The sequence below is a fragment of the Rhodamnia argentea genome, chromosome 7 (assembly GCF_020921035.1).
Source record: "Rhodamnia argentea isolate NSW1041297 chromosome 7, ASM2092103v1, whole genome shotgun sequence".
Lineage (NCBI taxonomy): Eukaryota > Viridiplantae > Streptophyta > Magnoliopsida > Myrtales > Myrtaceae > Rhodamnia > Rhodamnia argentea.
In genome coordinates, this window is record NC_063156.1 from 8,560,584 (window position 1) to 8,579,261 (window position 18,678).

An 18,678-nucleotide genomic window follows, 5' to 3' on the forward strand; every position below is an offset into this window, starting at 1 on the left:
CTAAATCCATCCAATTTTCACCAAAAAGACAAAATCACCCTTTATCATTCAATTGCAATTTAAATTGGTGGTTCAAAGTTTATTAACTTTCCTTTTTTTAGTCTTTCTCTATCTATGTAGGATTTACCTACCATAATTAATAATTTCGTATGTTTAGCTTTTGCTTATTGTAGATTTTTTATATATATCAAAGGCACTTAGTTTTTTTTTTTTTAAATTGTGGTATATTGCTTCCATAAGAATTTTCTTTTGGTCAATTTCTAAGAAATCCAGTTCTTTTGTACGTTATCCATCAAATTTATGGATAAAATGTTAAGTAGATGAAATTTAATTAAATCAAAACATTATACAAAGTAAGAATTTGTTTTTTGAAAGTTCCAATGAAATATCATTACTTTGGATTGACAAAAACTAAGTTCATCTATGAACTATTCACAAAAAAAAAAAAAAAATACCTCATTGTGCACAATGTTTTTAGTGTATTCCTATATATTACTCTAACAATTTACATGCTCTGTATAAAAGTTAGGGGTGAGCATGGGCCTAGTGGGTAGGTTCCAAACCTAGATCCTAAAACCGATCATGTTATAACTAGTTCCAAATTTTTGGAACCTAGAACCTACTCTATTTATCTTGGAACCTGTTTTGGAACCCGCCCTGTTTTTTCGGTCCTATTTTTGAATCTACCCGAGAACCTGTTTTTTTTTTTTTTTTTTTTCAGCAAAATAATACGAGTAGCAATGAAATGATTCAAAGTAAAAAGATATAATAAAACTCACTATCCATCAAAAGCAACAATCCCTAATATAATTAATAGAAATTACAATCCACAAAAAAATAGATGAGGTGAGGTGAGCGAGACTATGATTTTTTTTTTTTTGAGTTGCTAAAAACCGGTTTCAAAATCCATCCGGTCCCTAGGTACTTAAAATCGAGAATCGGTCCGGTTCCAACTGGTTCCCAAATTTAGAATAGGTTTCGGACCGATTTGAATGGAAACCGATTCCCGGACCAACTTTTCGGATGGTCCGATTCGAGTTTCGGGTAAATCCGATCCGGTTGCACACCTCTAATAAAAGCATCTCACCAATATAGTAAGGAAAAAAGATAAGTTCTTTGATATGGTAAATGAAGAGACTTGATATATATATATATATATATATTGTAGAATGATGAAATTAATAAAAAGTTCAAGTGAGCTTTTGAGATAAGAGGAACAATAGATAAGTTGTTATATGAAAAGACTTTTTCAGTTTTATACTATATCATAAAAGGTATTTTTCTATTACTATTAGTGAGATAATTTTCCAAAGAACATGTAAAACGTTATGGGAATATCTTAGAGTGCACTTTCTTTAATACGTTAAAAAAATGTGCAATGCTTAATTATGGTAACTATCCTAAATAGAGAGGAGGGGGGGAGGAAGGGAGGAGGGCCATCCCTTTAAGCTACAATCGAAAGATTGAGGGCATATTTGTCTTTTTAATGTAAACGAGAGAGGATTTAGTCAAATAAGTTTTCTGTTTTCGTATATTTTCAGTTAATATAACAATATATGATTGAGAAGTACGGATTTGCTAAAGTGATCGCTAAAAAGCGAAATCGTCGGGCAAAGCTTTCATGTGGACGTGCCACGTGGCTCGCGTCATGCACATCTGGCATTACTTTGAATATAACAATAATATGGTAGTTGACCAGTCAAAATCGAGATAACAACTCGGATCCTATTCCTATGTTCGGGAATCTGAATCTTTCCGAATTCCGAGCATTTGCTTGTTACTAGCAGCGCGCGTTCCGGCTTGTTTGCGACATTCGAAATTTGTCGGAATGTGAGATCCTCGAACTTCCCAAAGTACTGTAAAGGCAAAATTGACACGAATAGTCCTTAAATTTTAATTTAATATGTAATATGGTCCACGAATTTTTAATTTGACTAATATGATTCATGAACTTTAGCCTAATATGTAATATGATCCATGAACATTTAATTTATTTAATGTAATTCCCGAACTTTTAAAACATGTTCAAATTGAATTAATGGAAGGATCGCATTGAACATATTCTTATAATTCAAGGACTAAGTTGAATATGTTTCAAAATTTTATGGATCATATTGATCAAATTATAAATTTAAGAATCACATTGCTCATTAGGCTAAAGTATAGAGAACGTATTGATCAAATTAAAAGTTCATGGATCATTTGCATTATTATCTTTACTACAAAATACATATTTTCATGTGAATTTAATTAAATAGAAATAAACAAAAAAAAATCGGGCATATCGAAACTCTCATTTTCTCGAGTTTTTGGCATGTTCCAGGATATGTAGAAGGCAAAGGTGATGATAGAAAATGAAATAGAAGTAGCAGAAAATAAAGAAGAATAGAGGACAAAAGCTGTATTGTGTTATATCTTTTACATGAACAAGACAACATATACATATTTGATATGAGAAACTATAGAGTAGGAAAATGATATTTTGTTCCCTGTTTGCGGACTGAGGATCCAATCTTATGGATTGATTGATTGAATCAATCAATCTATCGGTTTAAGTTTTGTCGCGATCAATCTGAAGGACCAAATCCCATCTTCAACGTAAGATTTCACCCGAAATTCAAATTCGCTCTTTTAAATTTTTGAATTTCAGAGCTTCAACAGACGTAATAGGGCTTAATTCTCCTCTCTCTCTTTTTTTTTTTTTTTTTTGCTTCTAAGAACAAATAAATTCTTGGTTTTTTTTTATCAAGACAAATAAATTCTCGTTATAAAAGGGAAAAAGAAGGAGACACAGCTGTGTTTTGCTTCCTTTCCTTTGACCACTTCCCCAGGTTAATTCAAGAAAGAAGCACGTGTGCGTGTGTTTTTGCCATGCGTGATGATACAACTCACGAGCTCAAACTGTCTCCCCCTTATTTTAAGGACGATTTCCGTTGCAACAACTTCCTCGAAAAAGATTCCCACCTGGAATCTCCACGAAAACATTCGATTTCGCCCTTCTTTACAGCGATTCTGTTCTGTTCCCTGTTGGATTCCCTATATATACGGTATCGCCCCCGCGCTAGCCCCCCCCCCCAGACTCCTCATCGCATCTCGATCTCTCTCCTCCTTCCCCAAATCCACCTCCGGCGATGGCGGCCCTGGCCTGCTCCCCCGCGGACCTCCTCCCCCTCCTCGGCGGCAACGCCACCTCCGCCGCCGCCGAGTACATCTGCGGGCGCTTCGATGCGGTCTCGAGCAAGTTCGTGGACACGGGCTACGCTGTGGACAACACCTACCTCCTCTTCTCCACGTACCTCGTCTTCTCCATGCAGATCGGGTTCGCCATGCTCTGCGCGGGCTCGGTCCGCGCCAAGAACACCATGAACATCATGCTCACCAACGTCCTCGACGCCGCGACCGGCAGCTTCTTCTACTACCTCTTCGGGTTCGCCCTGGCCTTCGGGACCCCCTCCAACGGCTTCATCGGGCAGCACTTCTTCGGCCTCTCCAAGTTCCCTTCCCAGTCTTTCGATTACGGGTTCTTCTTGTTCCAGTGGGCCTTCGCCATTGCAGCCGCTGGAATCACGAGCGGATCCATCGCGGAGCGCACGCAGTTCGGCGCGTATCTGATCTATTCCTCGTTCTTGACGGGCTTGGTGTATCCAATTGCCTCTCATTGGTTTTGGTCTGCGGACGGCTGGGCAAGCCCGGCGCGAGCGGATAATCTGTTGTTTGGATCTGGAGTTATTGACTTTGCCGGGTCGGGGGTGGTCCACATGGTCGGCGGCATCGCTGGCCTTTGGGGAGCCCTCATTGAAGGCCCGCGTATCGGCCGCTTTGATCATTCTGGTAAGCCGGTGACCCTCCGTGGCCACAGCGCCACATTGGTGGTCCTCGGCACGTTCCTCCTGTGGTTCGGATGGTACGGCTTCAACCCCGGTTCGTTCCTCAACATCCTAAAGGCCTACGGAGTGAGTGGCTCCTACTACGGCCAGTGGAGCGCCATCGGGAGGACTGCCGTCACCACCACCCTCGCAGGAAGCACCGCCGCCCTCACCACCCTCTTTGGCAAGAGGGTGCTCGTTGGCCACTGGAATGTCACCGACGTGTGCAACGGCCTCCTCGGCGGATTTGCCGCCATCACCGCCGGCTGTGCCGTGGTCGACCCCTGGGCCGCCATACTCTGTGGGTTTGTTGCGGCGTGGGTCCTCATCGGGTTCAACAAGCTGGCGGAGAAACTCAAGTACGATGACCCGCTGGAGGCAGCGCAGCTTCATGGCGGCTGCGGCGCATGGGGTCTTCTGTTCACCGGACTGTTCGCGAAGCAGGCCTACGTGAACGAAGTGTACCCAGGGGTGGAGAACAGGCCATACGGGCTCTTCATGGGCGGCGGGGGAGGCCTGCTGGCGGCGCAGGTGGTGCAGATCCTGGTGGTGGCAGCATGGACGAGCGTGACGATGGGGACGCTCTTCTTCATCCTGCACAAGATGAAGCTCCTGAGGATCTCGCACGAGGAGGAGGTCGCTGGCATGGACCTCACCAGCCACGGAGGGCTTGCCTATGAGTTCGAGGCTGAAGAGAAGAAGGAGATTTCATTCTGAGCGAAGATGAAGATTCCGAGCGTGGGCGTCTCGATGCCAAGAGAATTTGTCTCCTCTGCTCCAGACGATTGACGGATGTTACTTAGCGGTAAAGCTTCCATGTACATTCATCTGTCCAGAGCTAGCGCTGTTCCATTGCTATTCCTTTGTATGTACATGTCTTGCTGGGTTTTGCGGAAAAAAACGTCATGCCTATGGATATTTTCTCAGTTCTTCACCAAGCGAAGAAACAACTCATTCCTCAATTTGTACTCATAATCAATTAACGAACAGTAGTCTATACACAAGAAAAACCCGATGCCACAGATGAATTCCTGCTTCATTTTCGCGCAGCATGAAATTCGAGACAATTTGGCAATATTTGGATTCACCTCCAGGTGTTATCATTCATTGTACATAAACCTGAATCTCCAGCAAAGATCATCATAATCGGAAATCAAAATCATCTCTCTCTGATAGTCAGACCAATTCGGCCATAGTTGAAAGATCTATAGACTACAGTTTACCACTCTCAAGAGCTAGGCAATTAGGAAAGGCGCCAACAAGTAACATGGCAATTAGGAAAGGCGCCAACAAGTAACATGCCATCGATGATACTCATCTCACATGGTAAAAATAATTTCCCAGCCTTCTTATCTTGATCGGCACAATGTTACAAGCAAAAATCCAGCACTCCAGTCAATATTTCATGATTCACAAGAGCTGAATTGAAAATTTGACCTTCTGGTCCTATCCTGGTAACAGCCTAGACAAATCGATGATTTCCATTTAGGAGCACCGATGATAAGGCGACTCCTGATTTTGCGTGTCAATTGAGCAGGAAGAGATGCGAGAAAAGAACAAATCAATCACAAGCACCATGCCTACAGACTTTAAAATCAGGAGTGTGTGGGGGAATCTAGCGAAAGAGCCTGGGTACAGTTCTCTTGGGCACCTTGCCTTCGAGCTTCAGTCTTCTATATGCTTCTCTGATGTGGCACGGCCTGATTGGGCCTGATTCCTTCCTCTCACTCATGACAATCCTGGCTGCTACCACATTGTACGTCAATCAAGACAGATATGAGGCTAAGGTAATTCATATGTACCAAAACATGCTTCCAGAGATAGAAATGATACAAAAAAACAATTGAAATACCTGTTTCCACAATTTCTCCAACAAACATCTTTGCAATTCCCGACATCACAATTGTCATAGGCATTGTAACTTTCTGACTTCCCGTTATGCTGACCAGCAGCTGCATGCCAAAAGAAGAGCAAATCATCTCTTCAGGCTCTATTTCCAAGTTACAAGCAAAAGAGTGCAGATCAAACAAGCTGCATGAATTACTATAACACTCCAACCAAGAAAAATTCCTTGAAGCAAAACTCCCTTCACCAAGACCGGGTGGTGTCAAGAGACCAAATGTCGTACAGCATTGCCAAGTTTGGATCTATTTTTCCAGCATGATTATGCTTTTGAGAATTATGATATCAAAAATGGAATAAGAAAAAAAAAAGTCCTTAAGCATAGTAGAAGCTCTTCATTTAACGTCAAATTTTACAATATCTGAGCCAATGTGCAGTGATAAAGAGTGAATTTTATTTTTTTTTGGGTTGCAAAAACAGTTTAAGTGAAAGATGTGATAAAACGCAGCCAAAAATCACGAGTATAAAAAGAGTTTAGAAACTATACTCTTTTCATTGTAGCCTTTTGGAATCCTGATCTCCGAAAAGACTCGTATCTGTTCATCTGTTCCACTGTGAATTGTGACAAAATAGCCCTGAGAAAGAGAGAAGCGATAATCAATGAGCTGCAGAGGTACAGTAACTTAATAAGCTACTGGAGTATCAAGTCAGGAGACAACAAACATTCAAGTTACATTCTCACAAAACTGCATGGAGAATAATTCCTATTAATCCTACTTAGGAGATCTCAACGAATGGATTTCTTCTTATTAGTCTGGTGACAAAACAAGATAAATATATTAAATATGATACCACTAGTGTTTGCGATTGGTATGAGGAAAACATATTTTCTATACTTCATCAATAGCGAGGCAAAACATTACATGGGAAGAGTCACTCACATAGGATTTTATTGCAAACTTACACTCGAGTTATGGTCAATTCCTAAGGAAAAAAACACAGTTAATGCACAGAATTATCATCCTCATGAAAGATGATGATCCTTGAGCCAGCAACTATTACATGATTATTAGTATCAAAGTGCAAACCGGTTCGACCAACTTCGGATGACCCGGAATTCTATGTTCTGCAATTCTGTATCAGTAACTCCAGCAACAGATGTTTACTTTGGCCTGTTGCAATCTATTCAAAGCAATTATAGTCTAACGCCGAAAAGCAAAGCCAAAAAGCCGATCCCTTTTGGCTTGTTGTCAAATAAAATGTTCAACAAGCCAAGCCCTTTTGGACATAAAACAGCTTCAGCCAAAACAAAAAACTTCTGGCTTCGGCAGCTGCTACTAATAAATCGGCTCCTGTTCAGGCCACCCAATTGTCAGACCTAGACATGTTTGCTTTGTGGAAAACAGATGCTCTTGCTGAATGATTTAAAAGAAAGGCAATCTGCAGACTACAGTCTAACCACTTGAGGCTTGAGGTAACAAATGGCTTCAACTTACGGCAGGATGAAAGAAACTCATCCTCCTGCCATAGTGCCCACAATTCCAGAAGCTGATGCGATAATTGTTCCACGCCATATGCACAATTATTCAAGCCTGTTGAGATGTAAACTACAAATTACACCATTCCCTATCAGCTTTACCAGTTTGTACTCGATGTGAGAAGACATTCCTAAGCTAGAAATTCGTCCGACAAGATTCAAAACAACATCTCCCTCGAAGATTTTCTTTCTGTCCTTCAAGACTAATATCCAATATCACCTCACCGAAAACAATCCACCATGACCCTAGTGAGGTCAGAGATGAACTCAGGAAAGAGAGCACGTTTTCCTCTCGAGCAGGCAGAGAATTGGTTTGCAACCTAAAAAAGAGCTCACATTTTGTTCCCCTTCAGGAGAAAATTCTAGCATATTCTGAGAAACAATCTAACTCTAACGACCATATGCAGGCACCAGGAAAACCCAAAAGCAGGACTCGGAAGAACGAAGCACGGAGAGAAACTCACTGCATCTTGGCCATCTTATCGGGATCGCCACCGGGAGCGAGCTTCCCGAGCTCGACGTCCATGTTGTCATCCTCTTCCTCCTCCTCGTCCTCCCTGTTCTTGGCGGCGCCACTCGGGGCGGCGGCGGCGGCGGAGACGGCAGAGCTCGTGGGGAGCGCGGAAGTGGAGGGCGGGTCGAGGAGGTTGTAGTCATCGTCGTCGTGTCCGGCAGCGGCGGCGGAGGGGGCGGCGGGGGCGGCCGGAGCGTCGGGATCGTCGGGCGGGGCCGGGGACTCGGGCGGCGACTGTTCCTGCTCCTCGAAGGCCGCCTCGAATGGGTCCTTGAATTGCTTCATCGCCTCGCGGCGGGCGTGCGATTGGGAAGACGATTCGCCCCGCGAAACGACCGTGTGGATTTGCGTAGCGAAGAGGACGTCGCGAGCGAATTTGTGGAGATGTTAAAAGACCACGGTTTCCCTCTTCTTCTTTTTTCCCAAATAAAGTCCTCGATAAACTAAACTCGCATCATTAATCATTAATTAAAATGAGAATAAAAACAGAAAATTGGTAATTGTTGTTCTTTTTTTTTTTTCGGGGGAGAAAATGGGAAGAAAATTCAAATGAGGGCCCAAAAAATCCTCATTTTCTCAAATATGAGATCGAAGTGATCTTTATTTTAAATAAAAATCTAAAGTGTCATCATTATTTCAAATAAGTATCTAACCTCGTCGACCAGCCAACCGACTACATATTCCAGCCTATCGAGGATATTTTCGTCAAAATATAGTTTTAACTTAACTTTTAGTTAAATTAAATTAAGAGTACAAAAAAATTAAAAATTAAAATACAAAAAAAGGGAAATATTGGCGAGAGGCAATCCTAACCAAGAAATATTAAATGACGAAAATAACCCTAAACAACTGGTGAGAGGTCCTTTTTTTTAAATTGATATGGCCATTTAAGGCTCTTATTTGAAACGATATCCATTTCAAGCCCTTGTTTGATAAATGAAGGCACTTTAGGCCCTTCTTTGAGATAATATCCACTCCATGCCTTTATCTGAAAAAAAAAAAATGAAGGCATTTTAAATCCTTATTTGAGATAGAGCACATGAGTGTGAATTATCGTTAATTTTTTTTTTTTTTTTTTTTTGTGGGAGTAATTTAGGAAAGAATAAAAGGTGATTCAATTTCTGACTTAATATAGGCAGTACGATATTGGACGAACATGAAATTTCCAACAAAATAAAAATAAAAACATGCAAAGGATGGCTTATATAGAAAGGACATGAAAAAAAAAACATATTTAACCTTGATTAAACACGAGTAAATATGTAAAACCGGATACAATATCCAAGATAATTATGTCCAACCACCAAATCAATATCTTAGTTTGATTTACATCCGGTAGTTCCGTGTAATCTCGATTTGAACGTACATAGATGTAAATTTGGAACATAACCTTAGTACGCCGTATGGGGCATTTACATGTAATGTCGTATTTAATTGTAGCTGTTGTTTGGCCTGAACCGATGTGAGTCGCCCTAATCAGGCTTTGCTTCTCACTTCAATTGGACCGACAGCACCTCATCTTGCCCAGACCAGAACAGCTTGGTTGGGTCAAGATTTTGGGGGACAAATCGCTTCAATGACACCACGAACGGTTTGAGTCTGGACTTGTGGAAATGGAAACTCGCAATCACACGACAGAGCAACCAATCTGTAAACAGAGCCTCTAGACACCGCACCACATCCGCGGCTTATTTCCCAACGAGTGCCCTCTTTCGGATCATAACCCTGTGCGCCCCCAGATGATAAAAATTTACGGTCGCCACGGGACTTGATGGAAACATCACATTCCAACCCACAATCTTAAATGCAGCCATGCCATTGCCTCAAACTAACCCAACCGCCAAGATGATGCGCAAGATTGATCCCAGCGCCTAAGCCAAAGCCACCAGGTCTAACGCCTTCATGCGCATCTGCACTTTCTTCAGAAGAAAGAAATGACAACGGCAAATACAGGCCGGCACAACGTTCAAGCACTAAAAGCAGCAGGAAATTGCACGTAAGTTGCGTGCGAAAGCAGCAACACCAGCAGCCGATCCTCCGAGAATTACGTTAACGTTAAACACGAACCCCTATGTACAGGGGGAGAACTGCAGGCTTATTTACAAAGTACGTAGACCTCAGAGCATCCTATACAATTGCAACATTCCTAAGAAACCAACCTTTCCTAAAATCACTAAAAGGGCATGTCAACCAGCAGAGGGAAGGTAAAAAGAAAACCGAGCTGATGTACCTACTACTGTAAAATAGCAACTACTTTAGCCGGCCTTGCTTCCCTTCCCAAAAAATTTGAGGGGGTGACCACTTATGATTGCGTGACACTATTCCAGGAGGTCTCGAAATCAAACAAGAGCATACCAGCATCTACGGCTGTAGGCACAGGGGAAAAATTATTCTCCGGGGGTGGGTTCTCCAACCACCAATTCTCAAAGCCGACACCTGCTGCACCGATGTCGAAACTTCCAGTGACTGTGGTATTAAACTCTCTTGCAGGCTGTGCCTCATGGGCAGGCTCTGTACTCGGAACATGAATGCTCCCAACTGCAGGTGGAGCAAGAGGCTTGTCATCTGCTTCTAGGAACTCGTTAATCCAACTGAGGCTATCTGAGAAATTTGGAAATGTGCTAGGTTGGCTGTGATGCTGATGGATGTTTTGCCCACTGAGTGATTGATTACTACCCTGACCACCACTGCTGCCTTGAGGAGGAGTCATACTTGAAGAAACACCAATTAAGTTGGGTGAACAGCTGCTCAAATTAGTAGAAGATACTAGATTCAAACTGGAAGGAATATTCTGCCTTCTGATATGATTTCTATTAACTATAGTGTTGTGGATTGAATTTGTCGAAGACGGAAAATAAGACGGGTAACTGATGTTGTTTGGACCATATGCAGCTCGGCCTACTGCCAGAGAACTACTGACAGTCCCTGTCCTCTTATGTGACGTAACGGGTGAAACATGTTGAGACCCCAAGTAACTATCTCTATGCCTTCTATCCTTCTGAATGACAGGATCTACCCGATGCAACTGTTCTGATGACGAGAGTGGCTGGAATCTGCTTCTGGAGACATGCCCCGGATAGGGCCTCCTGCCATTTTGTATAGCACTTGAAAAACTTGATCTAGTTGGGGATGAACATGGCTGAAAAATCACTGGCCTTGACACAAGATTTTGTGGTGGAGAGTTGGTTGGCAGTTCGGTGTTTATAGGAGGCAGAGCTTGAGTAGGTTGTGCAAGCACCGTAGAGACAGGGTCAGGAAGACAACTCAAAACGGGAATTGGAGTAATTTTACCCTGCCTAAAGTCCTTTCTACAGACTTTCCATTTCTCCCGTTTGTCATTGGCATGACAATGGTCAGCTTCTGTCAAGCCTTTTCCCCAGTAAGCGCATGGTGCAGGTGAATCGCATACGTAACAATGGCACTGCATTATGCAATGCAATACTGTTAGTCGCAATGAAATGAATTAACAAATGGTATATGATAACTCGAGAGGGGCTATGAAAATAGTATCTGACCAAGTTACAGTGCTTCTCATGCAAGGTTGAGCTGAAAGGAAATAGAGCGCAATCATGCCTTGGATGAGGATAGTCTCTACATGCAACCTGCAACAAAAACACATTTACAGTGTTAAGTCAGTGAAAAGGCATGCGAATCTTCCCACTTGAAGCAATATGAGCTGGCATATTCCCCAAGTAAAAGGAATGCTATTTAATACAGTACAATGTAAATGGATTAAATATACACTGTGAATCAAACTCAAATACTAACCCATAAACCTATAAATGGTATCCTAGACTAATCAATAGAGCTTTTCCTCAGTATTAGCCATGATAGAAGCCCATCGATTCCCCAATCATATTCCATCCCCAAGCAAAGCACTTCATAACTTGCTCAGTGAAGCTCGACAAAAACACAAGAAAGGCAAGAACACATACTTCGTGAGGAAACTCCAACTACCGACCTGCTCTCGGCAGTATCTAATATGATTCTTCAACCCATCAGTGGAAGAGGAGAAACATAAATAAATAGCCAAATAATCATCAAAAGCGCTTATTCCACTACCCTTTATGAGCTGGCAGTCATGGTCTCTGCTCCCTCATAAGGGAATAACTACATGTGCAACAATACATTGAACTGCACAGCATGCAGCGGATCACAAATTTAATGCCATCTCTAGTTCTGCCTTGAGCAAACCATCCTTCCCTTGAGATACTTGATTTTCAGGAAGATCATCACTGTTGCTTTGGCTCTCATCTATTACTACAGGCATAAAGATGTTTGAAGTAATAGGTTGAGCATTTTGCAATCCCCATTCCACCACCATCAGGCATCAAAGAAAAATTCCGGATTCATAATCCAATCCACTAGCAAGAAAACAGTTAAATGCTTGCCAATCTACCGAAACAAACACCACGGTAATTCACAAACTAATGTTACGTGTCCCCCATAACCATACTTGATTATGCAGCACTTAATGAAGAAGGGTATGCATCCATATATAGAGGCAGCGCAAGATAACACTAAAGTACGTGCACAGCCAAGCCACTTATAGTAGATCTCTACGTAACTCAAAAGAGAAAAGCTAGGAAGCAGAATCTTTAAAGGCCTCCTTCAATGGTAGTCATGCAATAACTCAATCTCCACATATTTGACACAATCACATCATCCAAATTCAGAAGCAGCATTGCGCTCTCTAGCCAACCCCTCATCATGCCCAACTTAAGTTACGCATGTTAGCATGAAACCTATGAGATCAAGCAGAATATCTGTAAAGAGAACTTCTAAACCTCAATCCTGTTACATAAGCCAGTCCACACCGACTACTCATGGTAGAACTACACAAGAAGACATGAAGGGTCCATTTGGTCCACGAGAATTTTCAGAAATGTTAATCTCCATTATCAATTCAGTATTTTTTCGTTATAGTCTTCCCTTGGTTCTTGCTCCAAACCTGATAAAGACTATAGCCTAGAACAAAGCCAACACTATAAATTTTGCAGTGCTTTGGCTCTTCTACGTCGTAAATTCTCCAAAAGTGTTCTGAAATTCACCAATCCTACTGCTCAAATCATATCTCCTTTTTTCCCTTTGGTGCAAGTTAATTCTCTACTTAATCATACCCAATCTGACGTCTTTCGCATCATCTGTCAAAAAGAAGATGTTCCAGAAACTTGGGTCGTAGCATGCAGGGTTGTTCTCTCAATTCAAGCGGATTTTAATAGCGACAAACACGGTCCCTAAAACAGAAGCAAAATAAACACATCATGCCACATATCATGCTTGCTTCGACAGTCATGTCCTTGTCGTATTGATCTAATTTTTGCATCTCACCATGGCTTAGCCATAAACCATTATCACATTCATCATTTTAATAATCATTTGAATAAACAAACGGAAACACCAAATAACTGCATACCTGCCCCTTCTCTCCAAAAATGACCAGATCATCTGAACCTCCGTCCACTGCATCATCCGAAGCAGAAACGGACTTCTCGGGATCTCCATCCAACACTACGCAATCATCATCATCATCATCATCCATCACCAACTTGTTCGACATTGACTTTGCATTGACCTCCTTCACCACGACTACTTCATCCGAATCACCAGGTATCAGATCATCTCCTCCAAGGAGCTCTTCAAGCCAATCGTAACTCTCACTACCACTGCCTTTCGGCACGTCCGAGATCAACCCTTCCTCGTCGGAGCTGATATCAAGCACGTCGTGCCCCCCACTCGGGTCCATTCCGAAGGGGGCGAACACAAATCAGGAGGTTCTCGACAGATTCACCCCGTATGGTACCTACATGGATTTCGATTTCCCCCCGACAAGAAAGGGTACGCGAAAACTGCTACCGAGGGAGGGGAAAGACCTAGGGTTTGGAGAAATTACCGACATGGGTTTCGTCCCAACAAGCGGGAGGAGAACCTAGGACCGCATCGTGGGCATGCCTCCGAATTCCGAGCTCATCGCAGGTTGCGAAGGAGAGCGAGCGAATCCAAGAAGGGTCTCCGCGAGCAGCGATTACAGAGGGTTTCGAGGAGCGACTGGGCAGAGGGTTGTCGAGGGAAATTGAGGGATGTGGTCGCGATTTCGAAAAGACAAAGGGGAGAGAGATTGGTTGTGTCGTCCAGCAGTGAGCTTCAGAGGCGGAGGAGACAAAAGGTGAGAACTTTGGAGGGAGGCGAAGGGACACGCCGAGACAGAGAGAGAGAGAGAGAGACTAAGGCTTTGCGAGTGAGCGAGAGCGACGCAGAGAGAGACGAGAACGAAAGATACGGGAAAACGTTGCGAAATGTCACCTCGGACGCTGGCCAGCGTCGCAGCCGACACGTTCCTCCGATACGGCCCAGTAATTATAGGAATAATGACGTAAATTGTGCCTAAACTTTGATTTGATATGAAATGAATATCACGAAAAAATTTAAATTAATACACCTATAATAAATTTACTTCAAATAATTTTTTTGACTAAAAAAATCCTAAACGAATACAGCTATAATAAATTTATCTCAAATTATTTTTTCGATCATCAATAACCTTAAGTTGATACATATGTGATAAATTTACCCCAAATTAATTTACCATTCGTTAGTTTCCGTTGAATCGGACTAATACCACAAATAATCCCAAATTAATACCTTTGTGACAAACATATGGTAGAAACCCCAAACGTGGACAACTAATAATTGCCATGCGCCATCCAACTCAGCAATTTGACAATAAAATTTGACGAAAACTAACACGTGATAAATTTATCACGGGTATACCAATTTGAGGTAAATTTGTCAAGGGTTGACCAGTTTGGAGTTTTTGGTGATTAAAAAAATAGCTTTGAGTAAATTTGTCATAAGTGTACCAGTTTGGGGTTTTCGTGGTATTGACCCATTAATTAAACATGATCTCTAAGTTTTAGCTCAATATCCAACATTATTCTTAAATTTTTAATTTGTTCAATGTAATCTGTGGACTTTTGGTACATGTTCAATTTAATTCTTGAACCGAAAGAAAATTGTCAATGTTGTCCTTCCATTAATTCGAGTTCAAGAACAATATCACATCGAAAGTCCATGGAACATATTGAATAAATAAAAGTTCAGGATCCACATTTAACCAATTTAAAGTTTAGCAATCAAATTGTACATCAAGCTTTATTATCCCCGTTTATAAGACAGGCTCATTGCATTGCATGACAACAACGATACGATTTAATAGATTGATAACTATTACCCGTGTGCTATAAATTGCATCCTATGTTCGAGCATTTCTGTTCGTAGCTTATTTTATATTTGCTTGAATGCAACGCTTGTCATTGCCACATGTCACTTTTTATTGGCATCTTTATATGTGTATCTCACTTTTAATTGACAGGGTACATTACATGTCCATTACAAGAGCATGAAATACATTATCATATGGCATTGGGAAAGTTGATCCAATACACCAGCCTTCCATCTTTGGGACATATCCAATAGCATCATGGGAAATTGCTCAATCCTCGTCTATCGTACCTTGCTATAGTGTAGCTTGGGTATCCATTCGTTCAAGTTTTATATACATTTTGTTCTTGCGACACCGCAATTGATTTTGGCCTATTGGGGCCATCGTTGAGAAAATCACATTGAAATTCACGATTGATTGGTGCATAGGAGGCCAACCCTTTCTAAGATCTCCTATGAAGGTAAGCAATACAATTTTGAATTTTTAGCACGAAACCCTTGACGCTACTCCCCACAACCTTACTCGCACGACCACTCTCCAAGGCATTTTGTAAATGGCAAATGCTTGCTACGGAAAAACCAAAATATCCTCGGTCAATTGGTCAGCCCACTCCCTCGAGCCGTGTTGATATAAATTCCCAATTCGAAGTTCGGGTTGTGATCCCGAAAATAACAACCCATTGAACTCAAGCGCATGTTTTGTTTTGTTTTTTTTTTTTTTTTATAATGTATTGATTTTGTTTTTTATTCTGAAAACAAACACTTGTGCTTTTTGTATATAATGTACAAGAACTCAGTTGAGAACGATAAAACGGCTGAGGAAATGATGAAATTTTGTATGTTTTGACCTATCTAGAAAAGAGTACATAAGGTAATGAGATATATATAATATCAAATATAATCAATCAAAGACGTGCGCTATCAAAAAAGATATACTAAATCAAATAAATATCCTAATATTGGGCAGAACGACATCAGAAGTGTCGAAGTTTGTATACGGTGCGCACTTTAATGCAAAAAATTTTCACCGGCTCACTTAAGTGCCAAATAAAAAAAAATCGGTCATTTAAGTACCAACGGCGAGAGATTATAACGTGGTATTTATTATTAATTTGTTAATATTACGCAGCAATTTTTCTTTTTAAAATCAGTCCACGTGGAATTTTTTTCAAAAACTTCAGTCCACATGGACTTCTAAACTTAAAAATCAGCTAATTTTTAAAAAATTGAATTAAATTAAAAAAATAAACTAAAAAACCCGAAAAATTGAAAAAAAAAACAAGGTTTGGACTTGCAACGACGGTGATGGGCTTGCATAGCCCACGCTGCCGCCCCACCATCACCAGCAATGGCCGGCGAGGGTGGGGGATGACCGATGGGGGTTGTTCAGCCGACCCCCACCGATCGCAGGCGATGGCTTGACCTCGCAAATCTAGGTGTAGTCAAGCCTTACCATGCATGGGCAAGGCCAACTCCAATCGCCATTCAGATTCCATGCATTCGCGTTACTCCCTTGTCAAGTTCTCACTCCCCTCAACAAGAATTGGCCCCTCATTTCGGGGCCTCTCCCCTTGTCACTACTGACTTATGCAACCTCTTGTTGCATTTTGCATACGATGGTCCTCAGAAGAAGGTTGTCATTGGTGATGGTAGAGCTTTTGCGAATCACACGGGCGGGATTCGCACATTGGAAAAGTTATCCAAAATGTCTTAAATCTATTGCACTTTTGTCAATTCAGTTATAAACGTTTCAATTTTGCCAAATGAATCATAAATATTTTCACACTTTATTAATTAAGTACATCCGGCCAATTTCAGCTCGAAATTGTTGATGTGCACGATGGCCATCTTACGTTGCATGACCAACACTAACATTGACAATTTTTAATAGTATTTTATTCTTTTTGATTTATTTATTGCTTTTTTAATTCTTCTTATTTTTTCCTTTCTTCTTCGTTTTTCTGGTGGTCGGTTACTGGTCATAGGCGAGGCTAATCCTTGTTGGGGTTCGCCTAGTCCCCATGTAATTTTAATGCCCAATTCACTTTAATTGCAAGATTCTATTCCGTATAAAACATAATACAAAAACATAGAATTTATACATCTATACGTGATAAATCTAAACAAACTAGTCGCATTATAATTTTTTCCTAAGTATCCGGTAATAAATAATGATTTTCCCCGGGAGTTGATACCTTTAGCCGCTTTTTCTGGCGTTTAAAAGAGAGACTGAGATCTTTCAATGGAAGGGACGGAGGTGGAGCCTCACCTCACACCATCTCCACGTGCGACCCACAAAAGATTTGCCGCAAGCCCTACTGATTTAGGGCTTAATTAATCTTCAATTTCTTGGATCCTATTTGCATGGAGAAAGCAAAATTTAATCTTAAACGGGTCCTTAATTTATAAATAATATATAGATCAAGCGTATGATCAGATTATCCTCTCTCGTTAACTAAATGAGACGCATGCATGAAGATCTTGTACGTAATAAGACACAGAAAAACAGAAATGCATTACATATTGAACCTATCGTTGTTGATCGGAAGGGCGGAGGGCTTGATAGGTATGGGGTTCCACCCCGCCACGGCTTTGGGTTGGGTAGGTTGGCCATATTGTCCTCAATGCATGGGCAAGCAAAACTCGGCCTCCTAGCTAGTGAACGTGGGGCGGCAATGGCCTTCCGTTGGAGCCCCCCTTCGATTTAATTCTGCTCCCATTTTTTTCCTTTATGATTTTTCTTTTTTATTGAGACATTTTCTAACATATAGCGCATTTGGCGCCATGTCATCGCCATATGGCTGAAAAGTCATTTAAAAAACACATCAACAGGTTCTGTCGCCCAATTTGGATGGAGCTTAACGAAATTACTTGGTTGCATTTTTTGGCTAAATTTTAGAACTTGATTGAACAAACAGGAAGTTTTGGGGCTTAATCACATGCATTTGAGATATAGTAAATAGGGTGTGAAAATAACAGAACAAATCATGGTTATCATTTTTTGTATGCTAATCTGTTGCTTCGAATTTTAATAATTCACTTATGCATGCATTTTTGTAATCATATGACAACTTGTAATCTATTTCGATTATGTTTTGTACGATTATCTGTGCAAAACCCATGACCCATCTCCATTATTGTGTGCATAATGGGAAACATTCTCTTGCAGTTCTCTGTTTGAGAAATTACTACATAGTACACTATATTCGATCCATATAATCATAAGGAAAATGACATAAATGGCCAATAAACTTTCGTTCGATGTGTGCTGGTTCATTTGAACTATTTAATTTGTTCGATGTAATATATAAACTTTAGCCTAACGTGTAATATTGTCCTTAAATTTTTAATTTGTTCAATGCGATCCATGAAATTTTGATTCATATTCAATTTTGTTCATGGACTATATGAAAATGTCCAATTTTCTCCCTGCACTTGGATTAATTAAAGGATGATATTGAATATTTTTTTATATATTTTAAGGACTAACTTGAATATGAATAAAAATTTTAAAAATTATATTGAATAAGTTAAATCTTTAGGAACGATATTGCACATTGAGTTACGGATGGACCCAGATTTCAGACACTGATTCAACCGTTTTCTCCATAACCATTGAGTGATTTTCCGGTACTTGCGACTTGCGAGATGGGACCCGCGGGAGGGAATAACTGGAACAGCTTGGACACGTGGCGCGC

The 18,678-nt window shown here is 41.1% G+C and overlaps 3 protein-coding genes across 5 annotated transcripts; 1 reads left to right on the top strand and 2 right to left on the bottom strand.

The window, feature by feature from the left end:
• The first annotated feature begins 3,026 nt into the window (after positions 1-3,026).
• Positions 3,027-4,804, top strand: LOC115752474 (ammonium transporter 1 member 4-like). Its single transcript, XM_030690677.2, has one exon. It carries the CDS (start codon positions 3,132-3,134, stop codon positions 4,581-4,583), a length of 1,452 nt encoding a protein of 483 aa, XP_030546537.1. The 5' UTR covers positions 3,027-3,131; the 3' UTR covers positions 4,584-4,804.
• A 386-nt stretch (positions 4,805-5,190) lies between these two features.
• On the bottom strand, positions 5,191-8,148 carry LOC115752475 (transcription initiation factor TFIID subunit 11). The gene is made up of 4 exons (XM_030690679.2): positions 7,710-8,148; positions 6,256-6,343; positions 5,719-5,818; positions 5,191-5,609 (listed from the first exon to the last, which is right to left on the bottom strand). Exons 1-4 carry the CDS (start codon positions 8,042-8,044, stop codon positions 5,482-5,484), a joined length of 651 nt encoding a protein of 216 aa, XP_030546539.2. The 5' UTR covers positions 8,045-8,148; the 3' UTR covers positions 5,191-5,481.
• A 945-nt stretch (positions 8,149-9,093) lies between these two features.
• LOC115752473 lies at positions 9,094-14,065 on the bottom strand. 3 transcript variants are annotated; one of them, XR_007199397.1, is made up of 4 exons: positions 13,176-14,065; positions 11,275-11,361; positions 9,993-11,180; positions 9,094-9,364 (listed from the first exon to the last, which is right to left on the bottom strand). XR_007199397.1 is itself a non-coding variant. In XM_030690676.2 (3 exons), exons 1-3 carry the CDS (start codon positions 13,503-13,505, stop codon positions 10,062-10,064), a joined length of 1,536 nt encoding a protein of 511 aa, XP_030546536.1. In that variant the 5' UTR covers positions 13,506-14,065; the 3' UTR covers positions 9,094-10,061. The 3 variants fall into 3 exon arrangements, 1 of the variants encoding a protein (XP_030546536.1); XR_007199396.1 differs by having other exon boundaries at positions 9,094-9,420; positions 9,460-11,180; XM_030690676.2 differs by having other exon boundaries at positions 9,094-11,180.
• Positions 14,066-18,678: the final 4,613 nt, after the last annotated feature.

What these genes read in the sequence shown, in the direction of transcription:
- LOC115752474 (XM_030690677.2), top strand. Translation starts at nt 3,132, where the DNA reads ATGGCGGCCCTGGCCTGCTCCCCCGCGGACCTCCTCCCCCTCCTCGGC.
- LOC115752475 (XM_030690679.2), bottom strand. Translation starts at nt 8,044, where the DNA reads ATGAAGCAATTCAAGGACCCATTCGAGGCGGCCTTCGAGGAGCAGGAA. An exon ending in GATAAGATGGCCAAGATGCA is followed by an intron (nt 6,344 to 7,709) that starts GTGAGTTTCTCT and finishes TCTCTTTCTCAG; the next exon opens with GGCTATTTTGTCACAATTCA. An exon ending in TGGAGAAATTGTGGAAACAG is followed by an intron (nt 5,610 to 5,718) that starts GTATTTCAATTG and finishes ATGTGGTAGCAG; the next exon opens with CCAGGATTGTCATGAGTGAG.
- LOC115752473 (XM_030690676.2), bottom strand. Translation starts at nt 13,505, where the DNA reads ATGGACCCGAGTGGGGGGCACGACGTGCTTGATATCAGCTCCGACGAG. An exon ending in TTTTTGGAGAGAAGGGGCAG is followed by an intron (nt 11,362 to 13,175) that starts GTATGCAGTTAT and finishes TTTTTGTTGCAG; the next exon opens with GTTGCATGTAGAGACTATCC. An exon ending in ATGAGAAGCACTGTAACTTG is followed by an intron (nt 11,181 to 11,274) that starts GTCAGATACTAT and finishes TGCATAATGCAG; the next exon opens with TGCCATTGTTACGTATGCGA.